This window comes from Myotis lucifugus, unplaced genomic scaffold, assembly GCF_000147115.1.
Source record: "Myotis lucifugus unplaced genomic scaffold, Myoluc2.0 scaffold_39, whole genome shotgun sequence".
Lineage (NCBI taxonomy): Eukaryota > Metazoa > Chordata > Mammalia > Chiroptera > Vespertilionidae > Myotis > Myotis lucifugus.
Window position 1 is genome coordinate 1,888,401 of NW_005871087.1, and position 17,477 is coordinate 1,905,877.

Below are 17,477 nucleotides of genomic sequence, written 5' to 3' on the forward strand. Positions count from 1 at the left end.
TACATTTTTCATAACTTTTACACTGAAAGGATTGGCCTTCTTTTTCTAATTAAGTTTGTAAGTCTTGGAGTTATAATAATTTCTTCCTTAATTAAAGGTCATTCTTAAAATTATATTTATCTAAAGTTAAAAGGTTGAATTCAGGCAGTTATAAATGCTTGTTGAGCGTTTTCTTGTGTGTGTGTGTGTGTGTGTGTGTGTGTGTGAAATCAGGAGTTGAACATATTGATGAAACCTTAGGGAGCCTTCCTCTGGTGAGTGGCTCATAGCCTCTTTATCAGAAAAAAAGAAAACACAATATTTTTGACTTGCTGAAAGGAAGGTAGCTGAGCACTGGGAGGCTATCCCTACACAGAATTTTATAGTTTGGATGGTTTTATGCTTTCAAAGTAAAGCATCTATGATATGATGGGGAGAGATTTTTCAGCAACTCAAGGCTTTCATTAGATGCATGCTAATGTATGGTAAAAGCAGCAGTAACATAAACCCACTAGAGTTATAGGCTCTATTAGTATGCCAATGGCAATATTTCAGGTAGGTTATTTGTGACTTCTTTAAGTGGAATTGTAATACTTGTATCTGTTTACATTTCAACTTATATCCTATTGATTTTTATAGACTTAGAAGCATAATAATACATTATGTCCTAAAAGATAATATGGAAGTAAGTACTTCTGTAACTGTGGGAATGAGGGGGGGAAATACATTAGCATGTATACTTGAAAATTCTACTCTCATAAAAAAACATCAAATATGGATTATATAGTTTATATAAAACAGTAACTACAGCAGTTTCTAAATTGGAAATGATATTAAGAGATTTATGGGGCTTAGAGAGAACTGTGATTTACAAGTATGAATAAAAACCTCTCTAGGTTTTCTAAAAATGAAAGGTTGAATTTTGGAAGGAAACACTTCCTAAAAGGAAATATGTAAGCCACACAAATTATTCTTTTTGCATGTAATGAATGCCTGTAGCATTAGATTAAATTTGACAACAGTTTGTCTGACCTATTATAGAAATTAGCTCAAACATAGAGGCAGTGATCACCCATTCTTTAGTATTGCAGACATTAAATCTGTTGCTATTCTACCTTTTTATACCTGCAGAGTTTATTCATTTTAAAGATAAAAAGTTACCAAAGTTGCCTTAATTACTTTTACCTGTCGGAAATTTTCTAAAGAGTGTTTTAAAGATACTTTAAATTATTAAAAACTGTTATTTACTTTCTTTTTAAAAAAATGAAATTCTGATTTCTTATTCTTCTGGGTTTTTCAAAACAACAACAACAACAAACAAAAAGAGTTGCCCTGCATATATACTAAAATTTATTAATTCTGAGAAATATTTTTTTTTACATTTTTCACATGTCTGGAATTGGTATGTTGATACCATTCTTTTCTTTATCAGTGGTAACCAAAAATGATGAGTCTCACATTTGATAGTGTCTTAAATTTGGTTCATTACAATGCATTTTTTAACAACTGAATAATAAAAACCTAGTCTTGTTGACATTTTTTGCCTCCAGTTCTATTCTTCTTCCATGAGAGCAAATTATTCTTCTAGCCTCTGCCTATGGGTGGGAGGCCAGGATGTCAGGGCTGGCCCAGCTCTTCTCCGAAACAGAGGCTGTGGCCGCTGCAAAGCCTCACGCTTCCAGCAAAACTTCCTGAATCTCCCACCCACTCTTCATTCCAGGTCCCAGCAGGCTAGTAAACATTATATTTCACATCATGGGCTTTACACGCTGCTGTGTCTCAATTCTACCCCTGCCTCCACCCACCTTCCTTTCAGGATTGGGCCTACTTATTACCTAAGTAATTGAAGAAAATATGCAAGTAAAATGATAACTGTGGTGCCTAACATATAGTAATAGCTCAATAAATGATAGTCCTTATTGAGATGGAAAACCAAGCTCCTTCATCATGTAGGTGATTTGTTTGTTGTTTTTGCAAGTTTTGGAGTTAGGATTTAGAACATTAAGCAAACAGAAGTAGGCATAACACTAGCGGTGTTGTTTTTCTCCTTCCAGCTTTTTTTGAGGAGTAAGTTTGTGGATGAATTGTTCCTTACCCGCCTGACCACTCTGTAAACCAGTGTACCACGCCTTGAAAGAATGCATGTGACTTGAAAACTTCAATCCAGCTCACTAGGATTGGGAGAATATTGTTTACTTTTGGAGGAAGGAGAGGAGGCAGAAGGTAGTGTAGGAGACACAAAGGAGTGCAAGTGTCATAGGTGAGGCAGGTGGAAAGATTAATAGAATAAATGGGGTGTCTGAGTCTTATTATTAATCCTTCTCATAATTGTCACTAGTAGGTTCTCAATGAAGTTGGGGATAAAAGGATTGAGAAAAAAAGTAGGCAACTCGGTGTTTAGGGTGTGTAATGGAAGTGAGAGAACATAATAGGTGAGTCATCTTAAGGTTTGTGAAAGTAAAGATCTCAAAATCTAAATTGGGGATCCTCAATTAGTAGGCCAGGATACAGTTTTCTTAGATGCTGAAGGCAGTTGCCTCTGTATCTCAGCCTTAGTCAGACATGGTCCCTCAGGAAAGCCCATGGGGAAGAGTGGAGCAAGAAGGGGGCTTGACTGACAACCCGAAGTCAGAAGTCATCGGTACTGTAACTGGGAATCTTTGGGATTTGCATGCATACCACTTCCTGTTCACAAACCTTTGGGAACCCTGCGGGGTTATTGGAGACACTAGTCCATGCAAACAGGGCTGGAATTAAGGTGATACAAATAAGGTTCCTAGGACTCAAGATAAGAAGGGATTCACTCTTAGGGCCATGTAAGAGCCCAACGCTGAGAGTGTGTCCTTCTTAAATTGTGCACTTTAGGTGACACAGTCACTGTATTCCAGCCCTAAATGAGAGAGCTGTTCATAAGTGCAGTTTGAAGCCATGCCTTATTGTTCACCAACGGGCTCAGCTTTTGCGATAGTCTGAGGATCATGGAGATGTCTCATTTCTGTCACCTTCCACATCTGTGGTACACAAAACCCTGCCCCTCTTTCCACATGATACTGGGTATTCATCATCTTTTTAAATTCTATAGCCTAAAATAGGGTAGTCTACATCCTAGGCAGTTCCTAAACTCCCCTCCTGCCTATAATACTTCCATCACCCTCAATTATCCATGCTGCACTCTACCATTTGGCAAACTGGTCACCTTCCCTAGTTATGATGCTATTGTGAAGAGAGGACGAGCTCTGGCTCCCAGATCTGGTTTTTATTACCTGTGAGACCTTGGACAGTCTACCTACCACCTGTGAACCTTAGTTTTTTCTATGAAAATTTGAAGTGATAATAATTCCATTCTCAGTGCAATGTTGTACAGTGAAATAGCCTCGGAGAGCATTCGACATAGCCCACGACAATCCCCTCATGTTTCCTCACTGCAATCGCCCTTCACTGCCCTACACATTAAACTGAGAAGTTTGCTCAATTTCAGGAACCAAACTGACTTTCTTATTCCTCACATTGATCCTTCCTCCCTCCTTTCTAGACTTATTGACTATGGGATTTTCTTTCATCTCCTTATTCTAAGTTCCCTGCTCCTTTGCTCATATTTACCTCTGCAATGAATAACTTCCTTAAATCCCAGGTTTTTCCTTTCTCTCACATTTTTGACTCGTAAATATATCTGAAAACTATTTGGCTGAAAAGATCCAATTTTTCAATAATAGAATCTATTTCCTCCTAGCTGAAGTTAGTTGGCTATGGATTCCTATATTCCCTTCTACCCACCTTGTTAAGCACGTGCCACATTTATTAGATAGAATGCCAGGCCTTCGTCCCTGACTCGTTATCAGTATTGGTGCCTTGTGTATGATAGAATCTTGGTGTTGTAAGGTTATATTGACTACTTTAGATTCCAAGATTCGAGAAGGTATAGACTGTGTCTTTTAAACCTTTTGGATCCCACACAGCTCAACAAGTTAATATGCCAATTTCTTTGTAAGATGTGTGAACGTACACCCTAAGGTCCATAGGGAGCCCTCTGTCGTGACGAGGCTCTGATTGCCTTGGCAGAGACAGTAATCAATCTTTCTTGGCGTACAAATCGGTTAGCATGGACTTAAAACAAAGCAGCAAGGCAGGTTGAGGTTGTCCCTCGGGGTTTTCTGGGACAGTTGGCTGGTGAACAGATAACACTGAGATAACATTGGTTCTGGTTATACACTTTTCTCAACAGGCTTCTTGGGGTGGCTCGGCTTTGATGTCCAGGAAGCACCGCCGGCTTCTGCAGGGCATCCACAGGTAAATGTCGCTCCCCACACGCAGCGCCTTTGGTCGAGGCATGGGAATCTCTCTGGATTTTGCCCACTTACGTGACATTCTGAAAATAGAGAAACAAAGTAATTGCTTTATTCAAAGAAAAAACTCCAAAACTTCAAATTCCCTAGACCAGTGGTCAGCAAACTGCGGCACACGAGCCACATGAGGCTCTTTGGCCCCTTGAGTGTGGCTCTTCCTAAGCCTTAGGAGTACCCAAATTAAGTTAATAACAATGTACCTACCTATATAGTTTAAGTTTAAAAAATTTGGCTCTCAAAAGAAATTTCAATCGTTGTACTGTTGATACTTGGCTCTGTTGACTAATGAGTTTGCCGACCACTGATCTAGACTACTTCAACAAGGAATCCTGTTGAGCAAGCACCTTGGGTATGAGTACTGAATGTGTGTGTGCTGCCGATGGTAGTATTCTTTCCTCCAGTAGAAACTAATGCCCCCTGCCCCCCCCACCTTGTCCTTGTTTTTGTTTTACATAACAGAGCTGATTCTGTGGCCTGGAACCCCCACAAGATGCTGATGGCGGGAATTCAGTGCTGTGCTCTCCTTGTCAAGGACAAATCTGTGAGTTTTTCTCTTCTGGCCTCTGGGCACTGAGGGGTTAAATTACAGGGTTTGCAGAAGATTTATTTTTGCTTTTATTTTGGTGCTTTGGGCCAGCTCTAGGTAAAGGTCTTTGGTAAAGGTTGGCGCAACCAAAGGAAAGATAAATAGACTCCATTGAAAGAGGCAGTGCTTCTGCTCAGGTAATTTTACAGATTTGATTTAGGTATTATGTAATCTCATTAGTTACAGCAAAATGGTCTCTCTCTTGCTCTCATTTGGATTATATTTTAAAAATCAGTTTTAAACACTGCCAAGAATTTTTTTCTCCTTGATTAAGTCTGGGATTTAAGTTATCTTGAAACTTCTGCTCGCTGAGAAAGTGGAACAGATGTGTGTCATACATTAAATTGAATGCTTAATATGCGTAGCTGGGGCTTAACAGCCCGTTTCGATGGGAAGATGTTAGTTCAGGGCTGATCAGCGAACACTGATTTATTAGAGGATTATCTGTCTCAAGCGGTTGGTACTTAGCTTCTTTTGGAATCTTGTGGGGAGTTGAAAACTAGTCTGGGTTACTGGGAGGGAAGTGGGCAAAGAGTTGCTGAGGTTCTTCTTGGCTGGAGGTATAAACGCTGTTTTCTGTGGGTTAAATAAGGATCCTGGTGGGCAGTGGCCCAGGCTGGGAAGTGCCACTTCATTCTTAGAAATGCCTCCTCAAGATCTGTGTGCAGCATGTGGGTGATCTTTCTCAGCCATCTGTTTACATTTTTTTCCTAGGGGACTCCGTTTGCCAATGCTAAAGACATGTTCTCGTTGTAAGGAATTTGATTTCAAATGGAAACCATATTTAAAATGTGAAACCTTGTCTTGCCTGTGTGGATAGTTGCACCTCTCTTTAAAGGGAAAAACTGTGGTATGTGCATGTCAGCGCCCTTTGTGTTTTGAGATGCGCAAACAGAATGTCCATCGGAAACTAAGAACAGCTTCTGTATCTGTAGATAGACACTTTTGGGAACATGAATTCGTTCCTTAATGTTTAATTAGACTGGCTACCATGCACTGTCTTCAATTCCATTGAACTACTTTTCATTGAAGTTTTTAAATTGTAGAGTGATGACTGCATGTTATAACTGAAAGGTAGTTTAAGACTATTATATTATGCATGAACAAAAAAACATACTCAACTTGCCCGGCTGGTGTGGCTCAGTGGTTGAGCATCAACCCATGAACCAAGAGGTTCCCAGTCAGGGCACATGCCTGGGTTGCAGGCTTGATCCCCAGTAGGGAGCATACAGGAGGCAGCCAGTCGATGATGTTCCTCATAGATGTTTCTATCTCTGTATCTCCCTCCCTTCCTCTCTCTCTAAAAATAAATAAAAACATTTTTTAAAAAATCACATACTCAACTTTTCCACAGTTACATATTGAAGACATGATTTAAGAGTTTAGGAGTAAATCCAGGTTTTCCTTTGGTCTAGATATAAGACAAAAACTATGTCAAACATCCCTTGTGTGCCAGGCATTTTCTACCTGCTTTCTCTCTAATGAGCCATTCTGAATGACATTCTTATCTGTTGGTGTGCTGCTCTCAGGAGTGGAAATTTTAGACCAAGCAGGTCAAACTCCCGGGCCGCATGCCTCATTTATTTGGCCCGTGTTAGCCTTTTGAGTTTGGCATGCTTGTTTTAGATCAAAGATTCTATGACTACTCTTCTAAATACTTTTCTAGTTTTTATACATTTTTCTTGTTGAATGATAATTGAGTGATTTAGATAAGAATTTATTTACATTTAAGTACTTGAAGCAACTTAAAATTTTCTGGGTCATGTAACTCTATAACAGGGGTTAAATTGTACTGTTTTTTAAAAAAGAATTCATTCCTGGATCTCAATAAAAACAATAATATCCATGCTTACTCACTTGGCAAGATTTAAGAGGTTAGAAAAATTGCATTTATTGTGTAAAGAATTGAGCACTTTCAAAAGTTGCCTTTTTTTGGATGAAAGACCATTTTCAAATGAACTGGAATAGAGAGCTGAGCCATGAAATATGAGATATGACAATCAGCTTGCAAAGTTTTGTGTCCGCAGTTTTCTTTCTCTTTTGTACCTATTTTCTGCCTCTGTTGTTCTCTTTCATATTCATTTATTCATTCTACCAACACTAACTGATTTCCTATGTAGGCCAGGCACTGTGCTGATTCTGAACTTATAAAACGCACACAACTCCCATAGCCAAAGAGCATATCCTATATAATAAGAGGGTAATATGCAAATCGACCAAATGGTGGATCAACCGGTCGCTATGATGCACACTGACCACCAGGGAGCAGATGCTCAACGCAGGAGCTGCCCCCTGGTGGTCAGTGCACTCCCACAGGGGGAGCACTGCTTAGCCACAAGCTGAGCTGATGGCTGGCGAGCACAGCGGCCTGCCTCCACAGCAGCGCTAAGGATGTCCGACTGTGGGGAGCGGGCCTAAGCCATCAGTCGGACATCCCCCAAGGGCTCCTGGGCTGTGAAAGGGTGCAGGCCAGGCTGAAGGACCGCCCCCCCCACCCCCCACCACCGAGTGCATGAATGTGGTGCACCGGGCCTCTAGTAATCTCATAAAGGAAACAGTGAACAAAATATACCCATTTAATTCCTTGATTACTATTTTGATAAGTCAAAAGCTTAATGTCCCTTCTTAAGGGTTCCAGGACTTCACAAGGGAATCTGGCATCTCCCCATTATTCTTTCTCTGACCCTGTTCCCTTCCTATGAAGTACTCACCATGATTTATAATTAGGACTTCTCATGTATTAACTTTCCCTTCGCCTAGAATGTAATAGGAACTACATCATTATATTCACCACTCTCTTTCCAGTGCATAGCAAGTTTGCATTGAACAAGGAAAAGAATTAAAATTTGCTGAAAATTTTAATGAGTAAATAAATCAAAAGTCCTCAGCAATATCTGCCCTCATGCCAACAATAACTGAGAGTTTCCAATTTCTCCCCTACCCCAAATTATCCCTGTTGAGAGCTCTGATTAAACAGTGATTAAAATTATAGTGGATGAGCTTTATTGCCTGGTCCCTTCCGCAGGCATGAGCATGCCTCCACCAGTAATTGATGAACAGTGATTTTAATTTGGACTTATTCCTCCAGTTAATGGAAGGGGATAACTCCAGTTAAAGAAAGCAAATTACTTAGTGAATATACTTCTGTTAAGGAAAAAGCTAATTCCCTAATTTGTATCCTCAAAGCCCTAACATTCACAATGCTGCTTTCCTGATTGACTAGCGTGGGGTGTTTGCGTTTTTAATTTCCTGCATTAGGAAAAAGGCTGTTTCAGAAACAAAGCTGAGCTGTTGCTCTGGAAGAGTACTATCACTAAACCTCTGCATCATAGGGATAAAAAAAATCAGGGATTTTGAAAAAAAAATCTGTGATTTTTAAACAGGTTGACTTCAGATGTAGATGCTGCATTTATATGGCCATTTTGGATCAATGACAATTTTGATGTTTTCATCTAAAATAAAATATCCTTAGAATCAGTTGCATGGATGCAGAAAAACCTCAATATTGGCTTCTTGATTTTTAGTGTTTATTAGAAGGACTTTTAGTTTTACAAAACCTAACAGAGAACATGAAATATGCTAATCAGATGACTTGTTGAGTACAGATTATTCCTCTCCATTTGTACCTACCATTATCATCCGGTATTAATTCACAAGGACTCCCTGTTTAACCTATCAGCTGCAGGCAATTTAAGGGACTTTTTAAAAGAAATACTGTTGATACTGTGAATTTTAATATTATGTCCATGTTTATAGGTTTATTTCAAAAGTAATGCATATATCTTTTAGGCAAATCAGAAAATTTATATATGGAGTAAGATGAAGAAAAAGATATAGAAGATAAATAACTGAAGATGGCATTTTATATATTTTCTTATGCATATATACATGTACACCTACCTAATCTAAAAAATATTATAACATATTTTACTTTTAACATGCTTTTTCTATTGGAACAAAATTGAGTATTGTTCCATGTCAACATGCATTGTATACATTTTTAATATCTGCATAGTATTCTATTGTTTTGATAAAATATAATTAACTTGACCACCCCCTTATTACTGACCAATTAGATTATTTTAATTTTTGGCTGTTATGGATTTGACTGCCATCTTTGAGGCTAACTATTTGTACACATCCTTTCTTCCTTCCTTGGAATAAATTCCTGGAAGTAGGAAAGCTCTGATCATCTTTCATGATACTTGTTTTTATACTTGTTTCCTGAATTTCCTTCTAGGAATGGCTTAACTTTTCACTTTTTCACTAGCAGAGTGTGTATGAGAGAGAGAGAGAGAGAGAGAGAGAGAGAGAGAGAGAGAGAGAGAGAGAGATACAGAGATCCCTTTGACATCACAGGGGTATTTAGCTCTGTTGATTTAATAGGCAAGTCATTTGTACACCCACACTTACAGACACACGTGTAAACATCTTCTGATTTTATCTGTTGACATATACCTCCTTCTCAGGGATCTTCTTAGGATAGAGGTATTGGCATGCAATTCTAGGCTACCTAGGTTTCAAATAATAAGATAGAAAAAAAAAAGAGTTAAGCTTGCAGTTCTTTTCCTTTCATCTTCATTCTAGAGAAGGCTCAGAATGTAGTCCCAGTTTTTCTTTAGGAGAAGGAGCAGCAGGAAGAAGAAGAGTAGGAAATGCATTCAATACTAGGTGTCGGCATTGCAATGCGAAGAGGAAAGAAGAAAAGGGAGATGAACACCATCTCCCAATGTGGTCCCCCCAGGAGAAGGCAGAGAAATTTCCCTGGAATACCACCCCTGAAAAATGTGCTTGCTATCTCTCAGCCCATTTAAATTTCTACTTAGAATGATACTTGATATTGCAAATGACAATTATTACATGCCGTTTTAAAAAATTGTGCAAGCAGAAAAGAAGGAAGAAGAAAGAGATTTATCAGAGAAACTAGAACAAACTGTATTGGCTTTTGTTGGGATTTCTCTTTTAGCTCTTGTTTTTCCTCATGGAGTTCCTATAGAAGCGCCATTAGATGGTTTGAAAATACCGAACAATCTGATCATCAAAACATTGTTTTTCTTTCAAGCCAGAGAACACTCATACTCTCCCTATGCACGTACATTATAAATGTCTTTGGAATGACAGCTTCCTAACTAATGTAGCAAAAAATAGGGGGAAGGTATGCGTTTAAAACTGATTAGAAAGAAGCAGCATTTGACTTGTAGAAGAGACATCAATCTTCTGTGCTTGATGCTGCCAAAATTTTTCTCCATATCTTGCATGCTCTTGCTTGAGCCGAGAAAATTCTTTTTAGACTTTTCAGCAAGGTTGAGAATTGCATAAACCTGGCAGAACTGATGAGTTCATGGTTAGTAAATAGCCCTTTTCTTTTTTAATTCCTGTCTTTAAAATTGTAATAAACAAAAGTTAATTTTATTTTCTTGAGGTTTTTGGAAATGTGTGCATATGCCTGTTTATATGCATGCATTACATTTTTGAAAACCCACATGATGTTACCGCTCGTGACAAACACCCCCATTAGGTCTGCTTTCCTTCTCCATGAGGTAAAGAGATACAATAATTAGTGTTGGAGTTACACATGTTCAAAATACATTATGCCTTGTTCCACCAAACAAAATAATAAAAATGGGGTTTAGTTTTTACTAGTATTTGTTGTTATTGCCATTGTCATTAAATTTAACAGGGGGTTTGCACTTTGTTTTAGATCCTTGCTCCAAGGGGTGTGTTATTTTGCATAATTGTTATTATACTACTTGATTTCAATTAATAGTTACCATCTTGGCATGAATGGGCACAAGTCCCAATGCAGGACTTATTCCATGGTTCTTGTCATCATCTATGTATTAGACCTTGAGCTACTGGAGGGCAGAAGGGGTCTTATTCATTGCTATAGACCCACCTACTTAGAACAGAGCACAACACTCAACTAATACTCAATAAAAATGTCTCCTGAGATGATCTTTGTATCTTTTTCCAATACCATCAAATGATAATGTGTTTTAAATTCTTTACCTGCAGCTGAAGTAGTAGTTCCATTTTATTCGAGACCTCATCTCTTCCAAATCTCAAAGAGTATCCCTTCCCGCTAGTAGGTAACAAACATTTTTGATGGGGTGTAGAAATTGTTTGTCTCATCCATATGGTTTGATATACCCATTGCCTCCTCACATCTCCCATTTCATGTTGGCACTTTTTAAAAAAAAATCCTTTAAACTGTGCCAACATTTGGCCTTTTATCTTCGTGCCTCAGAGACCAATAATAAATCAGTGACTCATGCTTTCCTTTTTCAGAAACCATATTATCCTTCCGCTAGGGAGTTATTTTTTGTTTTAATGTCTAATGATGCTGTTCTTTATTGGAGACTGAACAAGTAGAAGAGATACTTGCTTTTCTAAGGTTCCCTGAGTCCTCTCTTGACCCTTCTAATAAACAGAATGTTTATTGGCTGTGGCTGCTTATATGGTTGGAGGCAGCGTTTTGGCCACTGGTTTCCTAATTTCATCCCTAAGTTCCTTCAAACCTCTGGGTGGCTGCCACCTGGTCCTACTGATTAAGCTACATTTATTTCATCAGTTTGACTTAGATGAGTTGGAATGTTGCCCAGTTTTGATTTAATATCTTCTTCCTATCTGTTTCTGGAAAATCCCGAGAGTGTGTGAATCTCTCCGATATTTTTCCAGGTAAAGAATTCAGTCTTCATGGTAACCATCCCATTTCAGTATGGGACTCACCCCAACCTTTGCTTCTCTGCCAGCCATCACAGAAGAGTTCAGATTTTCTAAGAAATTACCAAAAAAAGGGAAAAAATGAGACTCTACCTTTGTGTCCTTTTGTCATCCCCAATTTGATAAAAACTAGCAGTTGAAAAATAGGATTCTATTTACAGATTGAATATTTTCTCTCCTCTCTTGTAACAAAATGGAAAAGGGCCTCAAAATAATGGGAAAATTATATAAGTTAAAAATCTAAGAAAAATGAGAAACATAAGGGTAAGGGCATAAAAGGAAACCTGGAATGAAGCTAATGGAAAAATTCATGCCATAATTGGCATGCTACACCTGCTTCAGTGGGTAGGCCAAAATATGATTTTAGCATTTTTAATGGATTCCAGGCATCTGCCTTTATTTTTTTTAACTACTAGAGGCCCGGTGCATGAATTCATGCATTCTGCCGGATCAGGCCAAAACCAGCTCTTCAACATTCCCCGAGAGGCCCCAGATTGTGAGAGGGCGCAGGCCAGGCCAAGGGACCCCACTGGTGCACCATCAGGGCCAGGGGAGGGATGCAGGAGTTTGGCCAGCTGGGGAGGGACTGCGGGAGGGCTACAGGGTGTGTCCGGCCCATCTCGCTCAGTCTTGATTGGCCGGACCCCAGCAGCAAGCTAACCTACCAGTCAGAGCATCTGCCCCCTGGTGGTCAGTGCATGTCATAGCGAGCGGTTGAGTGGTGCTAGCATATCATTAGCATATTACGCTTTCATTGGTTGACCGAACAACTGGACGACTGGACACTTAGCATATTAGGCTTTTATTACATAGGATTAACTCACTGCAACAAGGCTTTCTCTTCCATTTCTACTTTCTGTTATGACACTTGACACCCTTTTAACTTCTTGGAATGAATATTCCATGTGTTTGCTTTTGCACAATTCTAGTGGTCATATTTGTTGTTTTCCAAGAAAGATATTTTAAAACATACCTAACACTCCTAATTACATTTTCTAGCTTTGTTGTTTCAAGGCCAAAAAGTTTCAGGAAGTCAATTTTTTTTCTGGGTTTTTCTTCCACAGCAACTCAACATGTCAATGCAAATCTATGTGAGTGAGAGAAGTATTCTAATTTTGTAGATAATTCAGAGGTGGTAAATATATATTTATTTTCTATAGACTTTTAATAGTTGTACTTAAACCCTAATTTTCTGGTTTGGCTCAGTGGATAGAGCGTCGGCCTGTGGACTAAAGGGTCCCAGGTTCGATTCCTGTCAAGGGCATGTACGTTGGTTTCGGGCACATCCCTAGTAGGAGGTGTGCAGGAGGCAGCTGATCCATGTTTCTCTCTCATCGATATTTCTAACTCTCTATCCCTCTCCCTTCCTCTCTGAAAAAATCAATAAAATATATTTTAAAAAACAACAACCCTAATTTGTACAGAAATTGTTACTAGCATATAATAAAGAAGTTAATTGTGGACTGAATAGAAAAATGAAAACTGAACAATAGTTACCATATTTTTCATATTGAAGGTGCACATATCCCATGCAGCAAACACATCTGCATTTATATTCTCACATACCTACCTTTAGGCCCTCATGATACTGATGGTAAATCATAATCTAAGGAGTTTTATTTAACTGCCCAAGGAGCTCCATCTCTTTTCTGGTAGTTTATTCTTAGGGCTATTTGGGAGTCTGGAAGATATTGGTCATTTTTCCCCCAATTAGTTATTATGAAATATAAGAAAAACATAAAATATGCATAAAATGAAAGTGAAAATATTGATGTACTATCATAATAAGAATAATCAAGTAATTGCCACACAGAGTAAACCAATGAGCAGGAAACCAGAAATTGCTTTTATGCTCTTTCCTGTTACTGATTTCCTTGCTTTTCTTCTTAGTTTTGCTTTGCAGTTATATATCCTCAAATCATATAATTTACTTTCACCTGTTTGAAATTTGTATAAATGGAATCATACACTGTGTTTTTTCCATTTGGCTTTGTTGTTGTTGCTCCAACTTACCTTATGTCCATAAGATTCATTTATGTTGTGGCACAATCCGATTCCTACTGTTTCATGCTATTCTATGAGTACATCACAATTTGTGTATCCATTTATGTTGATGGGTTATTTCAACTTTGGGCTTTTTCAGAAATTTTCTGTGAATATTTTTGTGTACATATCTTTATTGCTTGCTATATCCCTGAGGTGTCATCCAGTATAATTTTCCTTCTTCTTAAAGGCCATATTTAGGAATTTCATAGAGAATCAAACGGTGGCAAATGCTGTTAAACTTTGCTTCTTTAAAAATCTTTTTATTTTATGGTTTTCTGGGGACAGAATTCTGTCAGTAATTTTCTTTCAGAACATTTATAATTTTAGGGGGTGAGGTTGTTGGTGTTGTGTTAGAAAGTTAGCTATTTAACTCATTCCTTTGATGGTAAAATAACATTTATGTGACTTCTTTTAAGATTTTCAGACTTTCCTTATGGATTTTGTTTAATTTACCTTATGTTGACTTCATTGGGCTTCTTGAATCTGTGAATTGTTATGTTTCACAAGTTTTAAAAACTATCATTCAATTATTGACTCTGCATCCTTTCTCTTTTTATGGCAGTCCAGTTAAATGTATATTAGAGCTACTCACAGTTTTCTCTCTCTCTTACTTAATTTGTATGTCTTTCCATACTTCATTGTGGATACTTTTCATGACCTATTATGAAATTCACTAATTCTCTCTTTAGCTGTGTCTAATCGGATGTTAATAGCCTCTCTTGTGTTCTTACTTTATCATGTCTTTCCACTTTAGTAATACCTGAGTCTTTAAGCTCCTATTGACATTTTTAAGATCAGCTTTTATCTCCACAAACCTTCTAAAATAGATTTATAATCTGTCTCTGCTTAGTCTAATATCTAGATTCCCTCTGGTGCTATCCCTGTTATTTTTTGTGTTTGTGATTCCTGTCTAGCCTTATAATTTTTTATGACTTACTGAATATTTTATTTGAAAATCACCTTTAGGAATACTTTGAAACCTGAAGTAAAGTTATTTACTGGATTTCTTATAAGTTCTGAGAGACTTAAAGTTATTCTCTTGCATTTTCTAAATACATAATCATATCAGTATATAACTATAATTTTGTTTTCTTGCTAATATCTCAGCTTCATATCATTTGAAAATATAATGCCCTGATAGAATTTCCAAAAATATATTCCATAATAATCTATACTATATAATAAAGAGCTAAAATGCTAATTAGACAAGATGGCAGAATGGCCTTCCAGAACAACCTTCTGGAATGATCAGTGGGCAGGGGCTGCGGGGCTGCGAGGCAGCCGGGGCCACAAGGGCTGAGCCCCTTGCATGAATTTCATGCATAGGGTCTCTAATATATATATGTATAAGTGACCTTTCGATCATCCAACCGGTAGCTATGACGCACACTGACCACCAGGGGGCAGACACTCAACGCAGGAGCTGCTGAGCTGCCGTGACTTGGCATCTGCAGTTCTTGAGTGATGCAGAGAGGAGGGAGCCCGATTCCAGGTTGCGTCACTCCAGAACCATCCTTTCGCAATCTGGGACCCCTTGGGGGATATTGGAGAGCCAGTTTCAGCCAATCCCTGCAGGCCAAATCCGTGCACTGGGCCTCCAGTAGTAAATAAAAGGCACTTCTGTCTTTGTGAGTTTATTAAAGTTGCCTTATGATACACATTCTTTATAAATCCTCTTGAGAAATTATCTAGGAATGAGTATTGAATTTTAACATATTTGTTTTTATTATATAATCATTTTACTTCTTGAATGAAGTTAAATGTGTTAATAGATTTTCTACATTACTGATTAGCCTCATTTTATTGCAACAAATTGCTTTAATGTATTGATGGATTTGTGTATTTAGATTTTTGCCTTTGTATGCATGTGATTGATCTACTCTGTGTATGTGCACATCCAAGTGCGTGCGTGTGTGTGTGTGTGTGTGTGTGTGTGTGTGTGTGTGTGTTTGTGTTTTATTGTGGTTGGATTATATTTTGAGTGCCAGTTTTAAATGATCATTTTTGCTTTGGAGTAATTACTATAGCATAAAGATCATCAGTTTTTAGAAATGCCCAGAAAAATCAATCATCAAATTCTTGCTCAGAAATTTTGGAGGAGATAATTTCATAATCAACTGTTCATTTTTTCTATCATTTTTAAACTAGTAAGCATTTCCTTGAGTCAGTTTTGATCACTTAATTTCTCAGATGTTTAATATATTTATGGAGCTTTTCAAATATATTAAAAGAATATATAACATCCCCTTTTTGTTTTTGTCTAGTTTTTATCTTATATCTTTACCTAAAATTTTAATTTTAAAATATTTTTTTATTTTTCTTCATTATGTTTGTTTATCTTATCTTCTTAGGAATTGCTGCTTGCATTTATTTTTCAATTGATATCTTTATTAAATTTATTTAAATGCTGTTCTTTGTCTCCTGCTTTCTTTATATTTTGTTCTGTAAGAATGTGCTCTAACTCTGAAAGCAACAGTGAATTTTAATAAAGGGCAGGGTTTGCAAATTACTCTTGCTGATTGCTGTCAGTGACTAAAAAGCGTCTTTTAGAAACTGAAAGGAAGCCTGGCTGGGTGTGGCTCAGTGGTTGAGCAAAGAACCAGGAACCAGGAGGTCAAGGTTCAATTCTCCAAGGGGCACATGCCCTCGGGCTGCATCCCCAGTGGGGGGCATGCAGGAGGCAGCCAATCAATTGATGTTTCTCTCTATCCCTCTCCTTTCCTCTCTCTAAAAAAAATCAATAAAAACACAGAACCTGAAAGAAGAAAAAAATGGAAACACAGTAGTCTCCTCTTTTTCATGGGGATACATTCCAAGACCAGCAGTGGATGCCTGAAACTGTGGATACTGCTGAACTATATATATACAATATTATGGTTTTTTTCTTACACATACATACATATGATAGCACTTAATTTTTAAATTCGGTAAAATAAAAAGTAGCAACATCTAATAATAAAATAGAATAATTTTAATAATATACTATAATAAAAGTTATATGAATGTAAAATAAAAAAGAATGCTATTTTACATTGAGGGTATTTTTGACTCAACTCCTTAAATTTTGTTTTGGAGTGTTCTCATTTAAGCTATTTTCCAATTAATCTATAATAACAGTTTTGATTTAGTGTTTTGAGCCAAGAGTGATTTATTTAAGTTATTTTAACCTGCCAAGTACTTAAGATATATTATGACATTCTGGTTTGTTTAACTGTAGTCAGATAATGATCAGAATGAAACCAGAGATCAAGAGTAACAAAATTTTTACCTTTTAAACACAACAGTGACTCTTGAAAGGATATCCTTATCATCCAGAATCCATTTTTATTTTTGCTTTTTTTCCCAAGTAAACAGTCTGTAGAATTGGGGAGGGGAGAAAGTGTTTGAGGAGGAATGAAGTGTTAAATATGAATGTGGCCCAGCCACGGTGGCTCAGTGGTTGAGTGTTGACCTATGAACCAGGAAGTCATGGTTTGATTACTGGTCAGGGTACATGCCCGGGTTGTGGGCTTGATCCCAAGTAGGGGGCGTACAGGAGGCAGCCAATCAGTGATTATCATCATTGATGTTTCTCTCTCTCTCTCTCTCTCTCTCTCTCTCTCACTCTCTCTCTCTCTCTCCCTTCCTTTCTGAAATCAATAAAACTATATTTTTAAAAATATAAATATGCACACCCAGGGGGGTCAAGAAAGAATAGAACTTCCCTGTAACTGTAGGTCATACAGGTTTTCCTTGTCTTTTGGTTCAAGTTATGGTGAGACTCGGAGAGTTGGGAAGACTCTCTCATCCCCTATCTCTCA

The 17,477-nt window shown here is 37.8% G+C and overlaps 1 protein-coding gene across 1 annotated transcript in view; it reads left to right on the forward strand.

The window, feature by feature from the left end:
- GADL1 (glutamate decarboxylase like 1) overlaps nucleotides 1-17,477 on the forward strand; it is a 138,294-nt gene that overhangs the window by 46,195 nt on the left and 74,622 nt on the right. Inside the window, exons 10-11 of the mRNA XM_023752908.1 lie at nucleotides 4,202-4,266; nucleotides 4,782-4,863. Coding sequence (XP_023608676.1) covers nucleotides 4,202-4,266; nucleotides 4,782-4,863 — 147 coding nt within the window. The remainder of the gene's footprint in view (nucleotides 1-4,201; nucleotides 4,267-4,781; nucleotides 4,864-17,477) is intronic.